This window comes from Tenrec ecaudatus, chromosome 3 (genome assembly GCF_050624435.1).
Source record: "Tenrec ecaudatus isolate mTenEca1 chromosome 3, mTenEca1.hap1, whole genome shotgun sequence".
NCBI classification, from domain to species: domain Eukaryota; kingdom Metazoa; phylum Chordata; class Mammalia; order Afrosoricida; family Tenrecidae; genus Tenrec; species Tenrec ecaudatus.
In genome coordinates this window covers 208,186,454-208,204,086 of record NC_134532.1, presented here as the reverse complement: position 1 = coordinate 208,204,086, position 17,633 = coordinate 208,186,454, and the positions used below count along the sequence as shown (strand labels likewise).

Genomic DNA, 17,633 nt, shown 5'->3' with positions numbered 1-17,633 from the left:
AGTTGGAACCCCCCGGCTGCTCTGAGGAAGAAAGATGGGGCTTTCTACTCCTGTAGACTGAGTCTCGGGAGCCCACGGGGCAGTGCCACCCTGTCCCGTGGGCGCTGTGAGTCTACAAGAATTGGATGGCAGAGGGTTTGAGGCTTTTTCTTTGGTTCTCTTCAGGGTGTGGCACGTCAGACGACAGGAACTGCCTGATCTCCAATAATTTCACTCCAGCTTCACTGAGGCACTCCATGGGCTCTGTGACAGGCTTTCAGTCTCACAGATACCTTCCCACCGGGGCCGTTCGTGTCCTAAGCATTCTACTACTTTCTCCCGAGTGTCATGCTTTCAGAAATATTACGAGGAAAAACAGTGATACAGCACATTCCTGTGAACTAGCCCTGGTATCAGCACACTAAAGTGGCTGCGTGTGGGACTCTCTCTCTCACTCTCTCGCCATTGTGAGAGTAAAACATGCACTCTCCAAAGAGGAATGTTTTAGCCAGGGAGGGGGAAAAACCTACAAAATTGCCACTCATCTAATTTAACTTCTAGACATCAAACTCAAAACAGACTGCCACCGAGTTGATGATGACCCACAGCGACAGGGTTGAACTTCCCCCGTGAATTTCCAAGACGGCAACTCTTTACAGGAGTAGAAAGCCCTGTCTTTCCCTCCAGAGGCTGGTGGTTTCAAAATGTTGACCTTGCAGTTAGCAGCCCCACAAGCTGCCTCCTCTGCTCTCGGTGACCCCATGCAACAGTAAGGAAATGCTCCAGCGGGTTCGGTAGGTGGTCCCCGTTACTGAAGTGATGGCCGGTCCTTCCCCAGGGCAGGTGCCAGGGGAACTGGAACCGCCAGGCTTTCTGTTAGCAGTCTAGGGCTGAGCTGCTGGGTTACCAGAGCTCCAGAGAGATACACAATGGGGCTTAGAAACCTTCATGGAGAAGCTCCATTATCTTGTTATTCCATGTTCCCGGTTCTTCCTGAAGATGCCTTGGACATAGGGATTTTCTTACCTCTGGGAAATCGCTGCCCCAGCCCAACGCTGCAGACCAGGGGGGCTGCAAAAACAGATGCCTACACTTTATCCTGGACGGTGGTGGAGGACAACATTTTCCATTGCCTGGGGGAGGGTGTGGAATAACTAATTTTTTTCTGAGAAGGAAGAAGTAGGCCAAAGACATCTGAGAACCGGGACTATAGACTGTGCCCTGGGGCTTGGGCTTCCCGGGACCCTGAAAGGATACAGACATAGAGGACGGCCATGAAAAAGTGCGGGATGACCCCGATATGGGCTCTCTTTCTTTCTTTCGGCTCTGTTGCCGTCCAGTAGAGCGCGTCCAATATATCTTGTCCAAACGATGAAAACAGGCGATCAGCTACCTGCCGAGAAAAAGAGGACAAAGGTGTGGGTTCGCATTCCACTTGCACACATGACGAAAAACCAGACCCCCTTCAGGTGCTCACACTGTCTCCTCCATAAAGAGTGACAGTTTCAGTCACCCACAGGGGCAGTTCTACCCTCCCCTCTAGGGTCAGACTCGACGGCAGTGAATTTGGTTGGGGTAGGTACTGGTGGGTGGAGAGATGGCGTAAGCCCCTGGCAGGCCCTCGGGGGCCGTACGCACCTCCAGCATGTTGTAGATGATGTAGAGCTTGATCACAGATTGCCCTCGGATCAGGTGGTACATCATGGAGTAGTCCACATAGTGCATCATGAAGTAGCAGATGACCAGAATGACACCCTTGAAAATGTCACACACCTGGGCCGGCTGGAGCAAGCGCCTGTCCCTGAAATGCACCAGAAGTCCACACTGAGCCTCCTTCTCCATGCACCCACAGGTTTCGTCCGTCATGCAAAGCTAGGAATCCAGGTCAGGGGCTTCTAACAACCTCACACCGGCAGGGGAGTTACCCCAAAGGGTCATCTGAGGCTTTCAGGCCCAGGGCAGGAAAGAAAGTTGTTAACCCCAAAATGGCAGCATGGTGCTGTAGTCGCCCTTGGGCACAGGGGAGCTGCTGCCGAGCACGGTTATGGGGAAGGAGTTACCGCCTGGGTTTCTAGGATAGTGACAAGCCCCATGGCCTTGAACCACACCGAAGTATGGCCCTCAAAACCACATAGGCGCTTTTTACACAATCAGCGTGTTCTACACATACCGTGGGGCAGCTCCACCATGTGCTCAGTGACACAGCAGAGCGTTCCTGGCTGGTACAGGGCCCCACCATTTACTTCACACCCCCGGGCAATAACAACCCTGCATGCTGCCTGTGAGAGAACAGCGGTAGCGGATCCTAGAACTGAAAATGCACTCGACACTGTGACAGGCTGGCTGACTTCCCTCTGCGGGAGGAGTGTGACTTTACACTCCCATAGCGGTGCGAGAAGGGCCCTCGTGGCGCCATGGGTTAACTGTCGAGCTGCGAACAGCAAGTCAGTGGTTCAAGCCCACAGGAGAAAGATGAGGCCATCTGCTGTGGGCCACATTGACAATCTTAAAAGTTCCACAGGTCGTTAGGAGTGCCTTCTGTTCTAAGGGTCGCTACGAGTGGCTTCGTCTCTGGGGTGCTAGCCCTGGGTGAATACGCCTTTAATCCCTGTGCAGCAGTACAGAGCGCGATTAGCTTGTGGACAACTGTCAACCCCGTTGGTGGAAAACGGCAGCCAGTGCAGCGGGAATGTTCAGTTCTCCAATAGGGATGGCGTCTGCTTCCATGTAGGAGACAGGTATATATCCCATAAAGTCCTCCTTCTTGTCTTTGCCCTCTGTGGTAAGAACTGAAGTCGACCGCTCACCTCCCACCTCCAATGAGTAGGCACAGAGTCATTCCTTCCTACGGAGTTGATGATGTGCACAGCTAAACTTAAGTTACAAAATGCTCAAAAATTTTAGCAAGACACAGCAAAAAAGAACTTAGACCAGAAGAGATCTGAGACCTGCCTCGGGGTGAGAGACTCCAGTCCCAGGTTAACTGCAGGCTGATGCTCAGCACAGAGCACCTGGGGCCCTGGTCGGGAGTGAGCTGTTAACTGGCAAGGTCAGCAGTTCAAACCACCCTTCTGTGGCAGCAAGATAAGGCGGTCTGCTCCTGCACGTAGATAAAGCCTTGGAAACTGGGACCGCGGTCCTCTGTGGCACCTCTGCGGGTGCCACCACTGAGCCAAGACAGGAGCTGCAGACATTCCACACTAGTCCTAGGACTGCCAAGGCAGACTCATGTCCTAGCTGACCACTGGCGCGCCGTCTCTCGTGTTGTCTCATCCACATTCAGACCCGGGGCTCCTTACTTCCAAAGACCTCTGACAAGCTCAACCATGTCCACGTCTACCCAACAGTTAGCTGAACATTGCAGTGCTGTGTCACTGTTGTGTGAGTGGCTGACATAGCTGCCTTCTCCTTTCCCAGAATGCATTCTGCGTGTTCTGTTAGGTCTGAGTTGGGCCCGTCTGTTTACAGACAGAACTTGGGCTAATGCTAAAGTCCTGAGAGAGAGGCCTGCTGGGAAGACTGCCCGGGAAAGAGAGCCACTGGGCTGCAGGCAGGAGTCTCAGTGGGGGCCTGCAGGCTCAACGTTGGACCATATGCCTGGAGATGGACTGTCACCTAGGCAAACTGTTCCTAGGGACACAACGCTGGATTTTGGTGAAATAAACCAACCCTCCTCACTGGTTCTTAGGCAGCCTGACACGTTCTCCAGCACCCTTCTTCTCTCTTGCCTTTTCTCTCACCACCCAACTACCACCTAGGGGTACAGATCTCTGCCAAGGGCTAGTTCACTGTCAAGGGATTTCCACCCCCACCCCCGTGTCCCCACCCACGACTGAAAATGTACACGTGTCAAGAGCTGGAGGGTGATCGCCTAAACACATTTTTCACTCTGACAATGCCTGGAGGAGACTCCTGGATGCTCTGGAGCTCCTGGCCTGCACCTGTCTATCTCCTGGGTGTGGCAGGGACCCCATGTGAGGGGCATTCACAGGGCATCACCCACCTCCTCCTCAGAGGTCAGCCCAGTTCAGCGAAGGCTGAAGACCACAAAGCACCCGCCCTGGACCTGCAGAGTCAAGCACGACAGGGCACACTTTGTGAATTAAAGAGAATGACAGCACACCTAAGCGGGGCCACTCTCAATTAGTTTCAATGATCACCAAGATGACTTTGATAAGTAATTACGGTAGAAAGCTATGCTTGAGCTTCCTTACTGGTGTGCACACTGCTAGATTAAGTGAACCCAGTCAACGTGATCCTACATGGGAGAGCAGGGCTGGGGTTGGGGGTAGGGTCCTATTTACAGCTGTGTTTCTTTAAAAAAAGATTCACATCAAAGGGACAAGGCTTCAGGATACCTAGGGGGAGAACACTAAGCTATTGTTACAAATTATAGCTACCCAAAGTTTATATACCCCCAAATGATATAATTACACAGATTACTAGCCAAGATGATAATAAATTAACATTTAAACATTCAGTCTAAACATCTTTCATCCAATTTCATGTTGGCTAGGTTGTGACATCAAGAGGCATGTTGTAGAAGCACCCTATGGTTCTGGACCCTTGTACATGTTCCTTTAGCATCCACAGAACCTGCCTGTGGCCTCGCAGAATGGGGTGGTTTGAGGCAGTCTGGTGACAGAGGCAGGCTTCTAACTACCATCCTATACTTTTTTAAAGAGGCACTTCTAAACTTAGAGAAACCAACGGTTTACCATCTGTCATGGGTGGAATTGTACGTCCTAACCAAATGTGTGTCAACTTGGCTGGGCCATTAAGTAATGATGCCATCATCCCATCACTACCCCCCATCCCCCACCCTATATGATCTGATGCGATCAGTCAATCAACTGTATGGGGAGGAAGGGTAGGTCACAGCCCTTGCCCAATGTAAGGGGCCTTTCCTGGGGGCAGCCTGTATCACCTTTTATCTTACAAGAGATAAAAGGGGAAAGGAGAAAACCAAGAAAGAAAGACCTAGCAACCAGCAGGAAAGAAGAGCTGGGAGCAAGTCCTTTGTGTTCAGGGTCCCTGTGCTGGGAACCTCCTAGACCCAGGGGAAGACTGATGCTAAGATACTCAGAGCTCAGCAAGAACGTGGGGCCCACAGATGCTCCAGGAGACAAGGACCTTCTGCCAGAGCTCACAGAGAGGAAGCTTTCTCCTAGAGCAGCGGTTCTCAACCTGTGGGTCTCGATCCCTTTGGGGGTCGAATGACTGTTTCACAGGGGTTGCCTAAGACCATCAGAAAACACAAACATTTCACGATATATAATTACATATTGTTTTGTGATTAATCACTATGCTTTAATTATGTTCAGTTTGTAAAAATGAAAATACATTGTGCATATCAGAGATTTACATTACAATTAATAGCAGTAGGAAAATTACAGTTATGAAGTAGCAGTGAAAATAATGTTATGGTTGGGGTCACCACGACATGAGGAGCTGTATTAAAGGGTTGCAGCATTAGGAAGGTTGAGAACCACTGCTCTAGAGCCCCTGCTCTAGACTCCAAATCAGAGGGAAATAATTTACTTTTGTGGCATTTCTGTTATAGTAAGAGTAGTTCACAGAGAGACTCCTTTAAGCATTTAATATAGTGAGTGCTCTGTTGCTGCTGAGTGGAAGCGGATTCAGAGAACCCTGTGGGGCAGCGTAGAATTGTCTTGAGAGCTTTCCAGGTTGAAGGTTTCCAGGAGCAGACAGCCAGCAGACAGCTTTCTCCCGGGCAGAGCACGAGCAGTAGTTGGGTTCCAGGAGCTGACCTGGCTACAGCGGAGTGCTCAGCCATTATGCCACTGGGTCTCCTTTCACACGCCACGGTGTACTTTATCTGTGAGCTGTGATCTCATTTGGAAAAGTTACTGTGCCCCCAAGTATACCTCCTTATTCACCATTTCTGCTCCTGCTAGCTCGAAGACTGCGCGTGGAAACAGCAGGCCTTGTGGCCCACCAGCTCCAGGACTCTGCACTCATTCCCTGCTTTCTTTGGGAAAACCTCCCGGCGCTGACCACTGGCTGCTGAAGAGGGCAGTGTGATTCTCCAGACAAAGACTTCAAGTCAAAGAAGGGATAAAAGAAGAACTCTGAAGACACAAAGGTCTTGCTTCCCTACAGAGTCCTGGCTAATGAGAAAGAAAAGCTGTAGAAGCTAGCCATCGCTTCTATGGCAGCATCTGAAAAGACCACCTGTATGCACCAGAGCATCTCTGGACCAGAGAAAGCTTACCTTCCAAATATAAGATGATCTGGTTAAGACAACTTCAACCACTCACCTTCTCTGCCAGGACAAGGGTATCGATCAACTTGTAAATTCCACGGGAAGCTAATCAATGGTCCTGCCAGTCAGCCTGAACAGGGCTTGTGAACCTTATTTTTGGGTCAAAAGTTCCAAACTGTTTTCCGTTGAGTGGACTCTGACTTTTAGCGACCCTACAGGACAGAGCAGAACTTGCCACTGGGTCCCCAAAGCTGGAATTCCTCATGGGAGCTGAATGCCGCATCTTTCTACCTTGAAGAGGCTGGTAGCTGAGTTCAAACTGCCAACTGTTCAGTTCAGAAAAAAACAAAAAACCTCACTGCCATCAAGTCAGTTCTGGCTCAGAGTGAACTATACATAGAAGGTAGAACTGTCCCTGTGGGTTTCCAAGACTGTAACTTTTATGAGAGGAGAAAAACCTTGTCTTTCTCCCTTGGACTGGCTGGTGGTTTTGAACTGCCAACCTTGCAGTTAGCAGCCCAACAGGTAACCATGATATCAGCAGGGCTCCTAACTTTTTGGTTAGCAGCCAACTAGTAGCAACCAATCCATGGGCATGGAATCAATTCTAACTTACTGTGACCAGATAGGCCTTAGCAGAGCCGACCCTAGGGTTTCCGAGGCTGTAAACCCTCATGGGAGGAAACAGCCTCATCTTTCTCCTGGGGAGGGGCTGGTAGATTTGAACGGTTGACCTTGGGGTTAGCGGCCGAGTGGGAGTTACTAGCCACTTGGTTGGCAAACGCTGAAGTCCTGTATGAATGCACCACAAAGGGCTGCTGGGCAAAGTGAAAACCAACCTGCCTGCTGCCCAGGGCCGGCAGTGAGGGGCCTCACAACACCAGTGTCTCGCAAACACTTTCAAACGGAGACACTCACCTAAGCTTAAAAACCAAAATTAACCTGTTAGACCAGCCACTGTTCCAGAAACCCAATTCTCCACCGTAGTTCTAAATTTTAACTTTGGTCCCAAACACTGCCCTTGCATATGAACAATGTACCACGGCGGCTTCTCAGAGGATGTTCCAAGGGCGCAGACTTGTGGTAACAGGCTAAGCCTGAGAGAAAGCTGATCAAAAGTAGACGGTTCCCTCCCCTTCTTTAGCAGCTGGTATCTGCTAACTAAGAGTAAAACAATTGACATGCCATGAGATTGGCAGGAACGAGGAGGCAGCGATGACAATGAGCGAGGGACGGGGAGTAATCCTTGCCCAGGTCATTTTCAAGTCGACGCTGCGACAAGTCAAGGTCGTACTGGGAGGTACTGCAGCTAGCACATGGAGGAGCGCCTGCGTTTCCTCGCTCTCCTTTGAACATTCGTAGCCGTGGATCCGTGGCACACTGCGCAGCTTGGAGAAATGCACGCAGGATTGACCTAGAAGGTGTACGCTGTGCGCCAGACGCACATTGTCTCAAGAGAAGTCCTTTCAGAATTTCAAACTCGAGTGGAGCTCAGCAGTGCCGCCCGCGCGCACACAGGGTTTCTCTTCACGGGAGGGTGGCACTTTTGCAATCAAGTTTGATGGACAGACACACAGCAGAAAAGGAAGTACTTGACCATTACACGGAAAGATTCAAGATCACTTCAAGCTCTACTGGGAAACAAAACAAAACGGGTACAGCTCTGCTGCGTGTCTCAAGAGGGGCAAGCAAACGCTGCTTCTACGGAAGGCGCCGTTGGCGGCTGGGGTGACGCGCTTGCTTGCTGTTGGTGCAGCAAAAGCATCGGCTGTCATGAAACGGCACCGTATGGGGTGCTCTTCCCAATCGGAGTCCATGCTGCTTAAGAATCACTGTGGCCCCGGCTTGTGGAGGGAGGCTGGGTGGTGTCTGAAGAAGGTCCTTGTCCTACACTGCTGCAGCCCGCCGAGCACTTGGCCAAGAGAGGAGGAGGGAACGCTGGGTCTACTCACCACAGAGTCCCGTGACACCACACCCCTTCTGTAAGGAAGTGAGAGTGCTCCTCCCTGGGGCTGATTCCCGAGCGAGAATGAGACGGCTGTAATGCTGCCGCACTACCGGGAGGACGGTTGTGGTGGGAGACGGGGGTCAACCAAGGCTGGCATCACAGCTGTGTCTACTCACACCAGACAAACATGCCTGCAGGCCAGCTAGGAGGAAAGTCCTGGCTTGGGGGGAGAGCGTGGCAGAAACACTCCAGGTGCCCCGACCCTGCTGTCACCCTTAGTTCCAGCTTGGTCTGAACAGTCCACGCCCAGTGACTTCGCTGGAAGTGTGAATCTGGAGGGGGCCAGGCACACAGGGCAGCCTGACAGGTGAAGACACCCAAGGCTTTGACAGTCATCCCTCTCTGGGGGCAGGGGATCAGTCCCACACAGTGAATGCTCAACATTAAAAAAAAACAAACAAACGATTGTCTCTTGTAAAAAAAAAAAGATTGAATGAAGCATCAAATAAGAGTGGTGTCTAAAGCCAGGTGAGCGATGAGAAAGTTTGCTAATCATTACAGAAAACCTATCACAGGTAACCCGGACACCTACAGTCACCACTGCCTGTAATGGTTCAGTGACATTTTAAATAGACGATGCGCTAGATTGCACCACTTTCTTTCATTCTCTTCCTCTGCTTTTTATTCCAAATGTGGCTGAGGATTCTAAGCCAGACTGAAGTCAGAGGTTTTAGGATGGAAGAACGTTCACCCCAAAGCTGGGGAGACGAAAGACACAGCACAAGTGCCCAGCCTGTCCTTATTCCACATTTGGGAAGATGATGCCTGACACGTTCTTAGCAGAACAGAGAAGGCACCACGGTGGCATAGTGGGTTATAAGCTGACTGCAAGGGCAGCACTTCAAGCTCACCAGCTACTTCATGGGAGGGAGACGAGGCTTGCTACTCTCTAATAGAGTTCCAGTCTCAGAACCCACAGGGACAAGTCTGCCATCTCCTGTGGTAGCATGGTGAGTCCGAATCGGCTTGATGGTAGTGCATCTTTCATAGAATTTGATCTTTTCTTGAGAAACAGGATGCTCTCATTCTCTCAAGGAACACAGACAGAACACAGAATAAATCAAAACTTAATTGTACATTCTGAGCTGTAGTCATAAAAAAAGTACTGTCTCCTGATTCAAGCAGCCTATCAGATATTTTTCTGAAAAACTACCACCCTATGGAGGATCCAGAGAAGAGCTGCACTCTGGGTGTGTCTCACCATCCAGGTGTACTTCTGCACCCTTTTTGTTCCATGATAAAGCATTTGGGGTCAAAGAGTTCTCAAAATGGTTTCCTAGTTAGAAACAGTTTCTAACCAAGGGCTTCTGAGAGCACTGCAGAGAGAGACGGACACTTCTGGAAACAGTCCATTCCACACAACTCCCAGCATCTCAAAATGAACACTATTTTAACAGGGTCAAAAACTGGCCAGTCTGGGTTTACTCTGGAAGCTGCAGGCCCACACCACCACCAGTCCTCATCCGCGGGCTGAGCGAGTCTCTGTGCTTTTAGGTGTCACTTCTGCAGAAAGCAAAGACACACACACACACACTCAAGAGAGTTTGCAGGAGACTTGCTACCACAGGATGCGTGGGGGGAAATGGCTGCACAAAGAGCCTGGTCTCACAAGGACCATTCTAGACCTTCTAGGTACAGCACACAGAAGCATCGAGTCTGAAAAGCAGGTGGCCCCATGCTCTGGTGCCCAAAGGGCAGTGAGACCCAGCAATTTGCTCCACTGTGCAGACCGGCCTCCTGACTAACTGGACATAGCTACTTGTCTCGGGGGCAGGGTACAGGGATATTGGGTGGTTTGAGAAGCAGTTTAATTAGCTGAATAAACAAAAATGATGATCTACTTTATGATAAAAAGTTTTAACCACCTCCATCTACAAACAAACATTTTTCCTTGAGTGGGGCAGTTTCAAAGAACTAAAAGGAGGGAAAGAAGGCCGCAGTTAGGAGAGGGGCAAAGACAGCAGGAGTCAGGAAGGACAGTCTTCCCTCCTGACCCTCTGACATCACAAAACGGAAGGACAAGGCCAGGCAGGAGGGGAAGCAGCAGAGCCTGCGGATGGAGATGTACCAGATGGGGCACCAGGAGTCAACCATTCTTGGAAGTCTAGACCCTGGTAGAAAGACAGCCTGGGGGCAGACTGGCTACTTCTGAACGACAGCTGTGAAAAATCAAGTGTGTTTTCACATAATCACGTTGAAATACAGCATGAAGAGTTAGCATTAACAACAGTATTGCTAATTTTAACTCTAAGACCTTTCCGTTGGGTTAACTCCCTCGCTGCCATTGAGTCCACTCCCCCTTCACAGTGACCCTCTGGGACAGGTAGAACTGCCCCTCTGGGCTTCTGAGAATAAAAACCACTCACAGGAGTAGGAAGTCGCATCTTACTCCATGGAGTGGGCTGGGGTGGTTTTGAACTGCTGAAATTGTGGTCCGCAGCCCGACATGTAACCCACTATATCCCACAAGGGATATGAAAACACGCTTGCTCAGAGACGCTGCTGTTCTAAACTGCTCAAAGAAAACACTGCAGCCACCAACACAAACGTCTGCATTTTGATCCAGTAGCTCCGGTCCTTCAGGAGCTAGAGGGGAAAGGCAGTCTGGTCAGGTTGTGTGCAAAGCAGCCCGCAGTGCCTGGACTTGCTGAACTTCTATTCTGCAATCTGGTTCACACGTTACACCTTCCCCAGAAACTCAGGTAAGGATTTATCTGTGCAAGCCTCAAACCTAACTAACTCCTCAGCGGGTCCTGGTGGCGTCTCTTAAAATGCAGAGCCCACAGGCTGCCCCATACTGTCGGTGCAGGCCACAAGCCCTTGAAAACAGAGACCAGTGGCCAAAAAGGTACTCAAATAATTTCAATCAAAAGTTAGTTTAAAGAAATATCCATCCCTCCACTCAAGTACTCCCTCAATGCAAGAATACTGTCTTCTATTAAATTCGCATTCTATGATGCTCACCTTCCCGACACAACCGATGAAGACAAAGCGGGTGAATAAGTAAATGTGGTGAAGAAAGCTGATGGTGCCCGGCTATCAAAAGAGACAGTGTCTGGGGTCTTAAAGACTTGAAGATAAACAAGCGGCCATCTAGCTCAGAAGCAACAAAGCCCATATGGAAGAAGCACACCGGCCTGTGCGATCACGAGGTGTCGAAGGGATCAGGTATCAGACATCGTCAGAACAAAAAATCTTATCATGGTGAATGAGGGCGGGGAGTGTGGAGTGGAGCCCCAAAGAACATTTGTAGGCCACTAGACATCCCCTTACAGAAGGGTCTCGGGGACGAGATGAGCCAGTCAGGGTGCGATATAGCAACAATGAAACATACAACTTTCCTCTAGTTCCTAAATGCTTCCTCCTCCCCCCCACTATCATGATCCCAATTCTACCTTACAAATCTGGCTAGACCAGAGGATGTACACTGGTACAGATAGGAACCAGAAACACAGGGGAATCCAGGGCAGATGATCCCTTCAGGGCCAGTGGTATGAGTGGCAATACTGGGAGGGGAGAGGGAGAGTGGGTTGGAAAGAGGGAACTGATTACAAGGATCTACATGTGACCTCCTCCCTGAGGAATGGACAACAGAAAAGTGGGTGAAGGGAGACGTTGGACAGGGCAAGATATGACAAAATGATAATTTATAAATTATCAAGGGTTCATGAGGGTGAGGGGGATGGGGAGGGAGGGGGGAAATGAGGAGCTGATGCCAGGGGCTTAGATGGAGAGCAAATGTTTTGAGAATGATGAGGGCAATGAATGTACAAATGTATTTTACACAATTGATGTATGTATGGATTGTGATAAGAGTTGTATGAGTCCCTAATAAAATGATTAAAAAAAGAGATTAAAAAAAAGAAATACCCATCAAATACCAGCCAGTAATTCTTGACTATAGTAATCATAGGACAGCTAAGCGAGGCCAGACCAGGGACACCCCCCACCACCAGCCCCCCACCACCTCTCAATGTAAAATGGGATACCCCCAACTGCTCAGTACTCAGAACAAAGAAAGATGTCTGGAAGTGTCGCACTCTCAGATAAATGCTGGCTTGCTAACTGTAAGGTTAGTGGTTCAAACCCACCAGCTGCTTCCTGGGAGACAGAGGAAGCTATCTGCTCCCATAAAGATTTACAGCCCTGGGAATCCTGCACAGGGCCACGGAGTTGGAACTGACTTGGAGGAAGTAAAGTTCTGTATTTTGGACTAAGGTGTCCTACTTCCCCCAGCTCCCACAGGGTGCTAGAAATGAATCAGATGACACCGAGTTCCAGACATCTGTACAGATGAGGAGGAGCCCTGATAGCCTTGTGGATTACGAGTTGGGCTGCTAACTGCAAGGACAGTGGTTCAAATTCACCAGCCACGCTGAGGGAAACGGATGAAGCTGCCTGTTCGAATCAGGCCCACAGCCTTGGAAACCCAAAGGGGCAGCTCTACTTTGCCCTATAGGCTCGCTATGTGTCAGACTAGTCTGAATGAGTCAGATCGGGTTGTTGGTTTGGTTCTGACAAGATGGGACTGTCGACGACCAGCTGAACTAAACAGGGAAACTGGCACATCACAATGTCCTGGACTGAGGTCCATCGTCCGAGAGCCATACCTGGACAGAGAGCTAGCAGGTGTGTATCTTAGTGTCGCATCTCCTTCTGCAGATGGACAGCTGAACAGGAATGCCTGTCAAAACCAACCACTTGAAAAAATTAAACTCAACTCACAGAACACCAACTGGCCTGGCATTGGCAGTTAGTCAAACAAAAACTCAAAGGCAGTCGAGCTCACAGAGTCACCGTAGAAATCCCTGCAGTGTATTTGTAATTTTATGCCAAGCAGCTTCACCTGCCATTACCCAAACTGCCCCATGCTGAGCCTCTATTCACTCATGTGCAATTAAGTCCTCGACTGCTAGCTGGAAGGTCAATAGTTCGAATCCACCAGCTACTCCACAGAAAAAAGTCAGAGGCTGAGGCAGTTGGCGTCCATAAAGACAGCCTTGGAAACCCTATGGGGCATTTCTACTCTGTCCTGCAGGGTCCCAGGGAGTCAGAATTGACTTGGTAGCAGTATTTTTACTTTTCATGTTTATTACGCTTTATAAAAAGGTAACTAAAATGCCAAGACTCGGCAATAAAGGATAACGGGAGCCCTGTGGTCGAGCATTAAAGGTGCATTAAAGGTGCAGCTACGTTGCCTTGGAAAGGCAGGCTCCCCAGAACGAGGCCATTCCCCAAGTCCCCAAAGGCAGGAAAGACACACTTGTTAGGTAGGTCTTAAAACCCATGGTGGAATTCCTCAGAGGATCCTTCCATTTGACTGATATGTAATTAACCAAAGACGTCTCACAATTGGCTCCTTCTCCACAAGGCACGTGAAATGATGGTATGAAGCGTCACCTCCAACAGTGCCATCGATGAGAAAGAAGCTCCTTGTGGCTAAGGTGCGTTAAGGGGCTGATATTGGAGGGCTCACTAAACTGGAGCTAACTCCATGGCACCTAACAATGCGGATTGAGATCAAAGAGCCCCGGTGGCCCCGTCAGCTCAGCGTTGGACTGCTAACTGCAAGTTCGGCAGTTCAAACTCCTGGTCGCACAGAGGCTGGGTAGGAATCGACTCAATATTAAGCATATGTTCATTTAAGGCACCTTGGGAAACACGAGGCTTTCTACTCCCATAAAAAGTTAGTCTTGGAAACCCACAGGCGCAGTTCTACCCTGTCCTATTGGGCAGCGGTGCCTTAGAGTCCATGTCAAGAGTGAACTTGGTGGTGCTGTGGGCCAGGTTCTGACCTGCTAACTATACTCCCCACCCCGGCCATGCCTCTGGAGGATGGTGAGGCCGTCTGCTCCTGTACAATGCTGGTTTTGGAAACCAGACACAGAGTCACCACTGTCAAAACTGGCTCCATTGCGGTGGGTGGAATTATGTTCACTTACTAGTTTCAAAAAGAATCTCTCAAGAGGACAGCCTTTAAAATAAATCATCTTTTAATTCTGTATGTAGACCAGTAATTTTCAACTGTCCTTGCAGTTACATTATTGATAACAATCTTATTAATTACATATCTTATGTACCATGGAACGTCATAAATGAAGTTTCACAAATTTTTGGCCATGCCAACTCTTTAACTTCTGAATGAATGAAATTAGGGAGACGACTCAAGATGAAACTGTCTGCTGGTCCACTCTGCTCAGAATGAGCACAGAGCAGAGAAAGGATGGCAGAACTTTACACACTCACCACCATCAGGTCGATTCCGACTCACAGCGACGCTACAGGGTTCCTGAGACTGGCCATGTTCATGGGAGAAAACAGCCTCATCTTTCCCTAGTGAACGACTAGTGGTTTTGAACAGAGACCTGGCGGTTAGCAGGCCAACACCGAACCCACAGCACCACCATGGTGCCTGTACATCGGGAGAGGAAATGGCCTTCCACCTGAAGCCCAAGAAAGCATTGATCAAGTACGTGTGACAGCTCACCTAGTCTGGGAATCGAAGATGGGAAGGACACAAGTATCTGTCCAGGTCTACTGGGCACCGATTCTGTCACACCTTCAAATCACGGTGGTGAGAGATGCCAGCATCTCCTTCTCACCGATGGGGAAGCTGCCCATAGCTAACCAGTGTTGGTGGGGCTGGGCTCCACGGTCTGTCTGCTGGCCCTGTGCGCATGCCGGAGGAGACCTACAGTGTTGGGGCCAGGATTAGAGTGTCAAATGGATGGTGAGGGAGCATGCTTTTAAGAGCCTCTGAAGAGACCCCTGACCCCCCACCCTCCCAGCCTGGGTTCAGTCCCTGAACAGGGTTAGCACTGTGGAAGGCAGGTCTTTGATCCTCAGCCTGGGGTGCTCCTTCCTCTCCCCCGCCCCCAGGTATTCTGGGGCTTTAAAACGTTTGGGTGAATATATATTTAAAAGATAATGTTATCTAGGGGTCAGGAGGGTGAGGGGTGAGAAGAAGGAGAGAAAAAAGAGGAGCTGATACTAAGGGTTCAAATAGAAAGTAAATGTTTAGAAATTGATGATGGCAACATACGTGCAAATATGCTTGTACAATTGATGTATGAAATGTTAATAAGAACTGTAAGGGCCTCCAACAAAATGATAAAAAACAAAAGATAATGCTATTCTCTTATGAACTTTCTAAAGCCCCCTCAGCTCACATAACACCCATTAAGAGACAGACATCCTAGTTTAAACATTTATTTATTAATTTTTAAAATATCCCCAGCTTAAGCACAGAGGGAATCCTCGGTGGCATGTGGACGACAACTTGAGAGTTACTATCCACTAGGTCAGTGGTTGGAACTCACCCGTTGTTCTGCGGGAAAGATGAAGATTTCTAAAGCTTCCGCAGCGTTCCAGCCTGGGAAACGCATGGGGCTAGTCTAATGTCCGTGCTGTCCTGTGGGCTCACTCTGAGACTCGACAGCAGTGAGTGTGCGTTTTGATGATGGGTTAAGCATCATGAAGGGCCAGCATGTGAACAAAGAGGGACCAATGACCCCCAACTGCGGCAAAAAAAGCCTGCTCCAGTGGCGACTTAGTTTACAAATACAAGAAACCATAGAAAGAAATGAGCCACCTAAACCAATGTGGGTCTGACACTTACCTTAAGCCGTAACAAGGCAACGTGAAGAGGCGAAACAGCGCCAGGAAAACCCTCAGGGGGAGCAGGGTGAAGACGTAGAGGAACGCATCCAGGCACAGGAAGATGCCGAACACCATGAGCTAGGTTTTCAAACCAGAAAACAAAACAAGACAAAACAAAACGTACGTGTTAAAGAACTGTCGATGCAAACGTTAAGCAACCAAAAACCAAACCAAGCTCACTGCCATCTATCTAATCGAGACTAACTCAGTGACCCTCACGGCAGGGTAGACTAGCCCCCGTGAGTTTCTGAGACTGAACCTGATTATGGGCGTGAGACACCTCATCTTTGTCCCGAGATGTTGGTGGTTCTGAACTGCCAGTCTTTCAGATTGCAGCAGCTCATCACTAAGCACTACGCCCCCAGGACTGCAGAGGCTGTCTATAACGTGTGGGACTTCCCTCCTTCTTGTAGTTCAGCTCTGGGAATCACAAACTCACAATTGTACTTGTATGTGCACCTCACTTCTAAGAACATCCTCTGTCACAGTGCACGTGGGTGCTACTGCCTCCAGAGTCTTTTGTTCGCCCAGATCCGAAGTCAAGCCACTCGGAAGGGGCGGTACCTGGCCCAGAACCACCAGGTGCCATTGGCTTAAACTTTGACGCCATGACCACAGGGCTGACAAAACTTGTAAAATCTAACTATACTCCTCATTCGTTTGATGATTACTTGTTTACACAGAGAACGTTTCACTGGTGGGAGAGGACTCTCTATGGAATTAAACATCTGTTTCTCTCACATTAAATATGCATATGCAAAATGATCACTACTTTAAACACAATTCCTTTTGCATTCTATATCAGTGACCCTGAATTTCAGAGGACTAGTTGCTGGCTGTTCTGGTCTTTCTCTGGGCTACCTGCTGCACCCTTCCCTTAGGTGGGGGCTGGGGGCGGTATTCACACATCTTCACCCATCACTTGTAAGGCTGTATTTCACGGGAGGGCAGAGCCTTCTGATCGTTTGTAGAAGCAGGCACACCCAGCCGGCTCCAGAGTCAACTTTGCAGGAGCAGTGTTTTCTCACTGCCTGACACACACAGGGCACCACATGTACACACACACACACACACACACACACACACACACACACACACACACAAACTTTGCCCCTCCAGTTAAAATTGTCATACATCAATTATCATTTAGTATCCACCATTAATTGAAAGACCACATCTTATTACTTTTTGATGAAAATATTTTTTAAAACTGCACTTAGATTATTTCTATATATGCATATACATGCCAGGCTCCTTAATCAGAACAGATTAATTCCGAGAGCCCTACTCTTCCGTCTCTTTCTCTTTGAAAGGATTTACGCTCCTCATGAACAATGGCGACACCGAGGGCAGTGTTCAACCACAGTCACGTGTGCAAGACTCAAAACCAAACTCACGGCCACCCCTGAGGTTAGGTGCCCCCTAGCCCACAGCGTCACCTCTACCCCTCTTCATCTCTTCCTTCTGAGTTGCTGGCCCGGAGACGTGGGAGGGGGTAGGAGAGAACCAAGGTCAACATAGCTGACAAGAAGCTGTCCCACCGACTTGTAGCAAACTGACATCCACAAAGCTTGCGAGAGGCCACGGGAGGGGGTGGGGGGGGGCTGCTACCCTGGGGACTACGAGCCATGTCGCAGAATTAAACGCCTGTTTATCACTGACTGAAAGTCAGTATGTTTTGTAACCATTTGAGGCACAATAAAGTTTAAGAAAAAGAAGATGCAATAAAATCTGTGTCTCTATTCTTGTGCTTCATGCAAA

General features: G+C 49.3%; 1 protein-coding gene across 1 annotated transcript in view; it reads right to left on the bottom strand.

Moving 5' to 3' along the window:
- The window catches only part of TAPT1 (transmembrane anterior posterior transformation 1), a 65,725-nt gene that overhangs the window by 16,375 nt on the left and 31,717 nt on the right, over window positions 1–17,633 (bottom strand). Inside the window, exons 3-5 of the mRNA XM_075544509.1 lie at window positions 15,832–15,950; window positions 1,618–1,780; window positions 1,237–1,372 (exon numbers count right to left, since the gene is read on the bottom strand). Coding sequence (XP_075400624.1) covers window positions 1,237–1,372; window positions 1,618–1,780; window positions 15,832–15,950 — 418 coding nt within the window. The remainder of the gene's footprint in view (window positions 1–1,236; window positions 1,373–1,617; window positions 1,781–15,831; window positions 15,951–17,633) is intronic.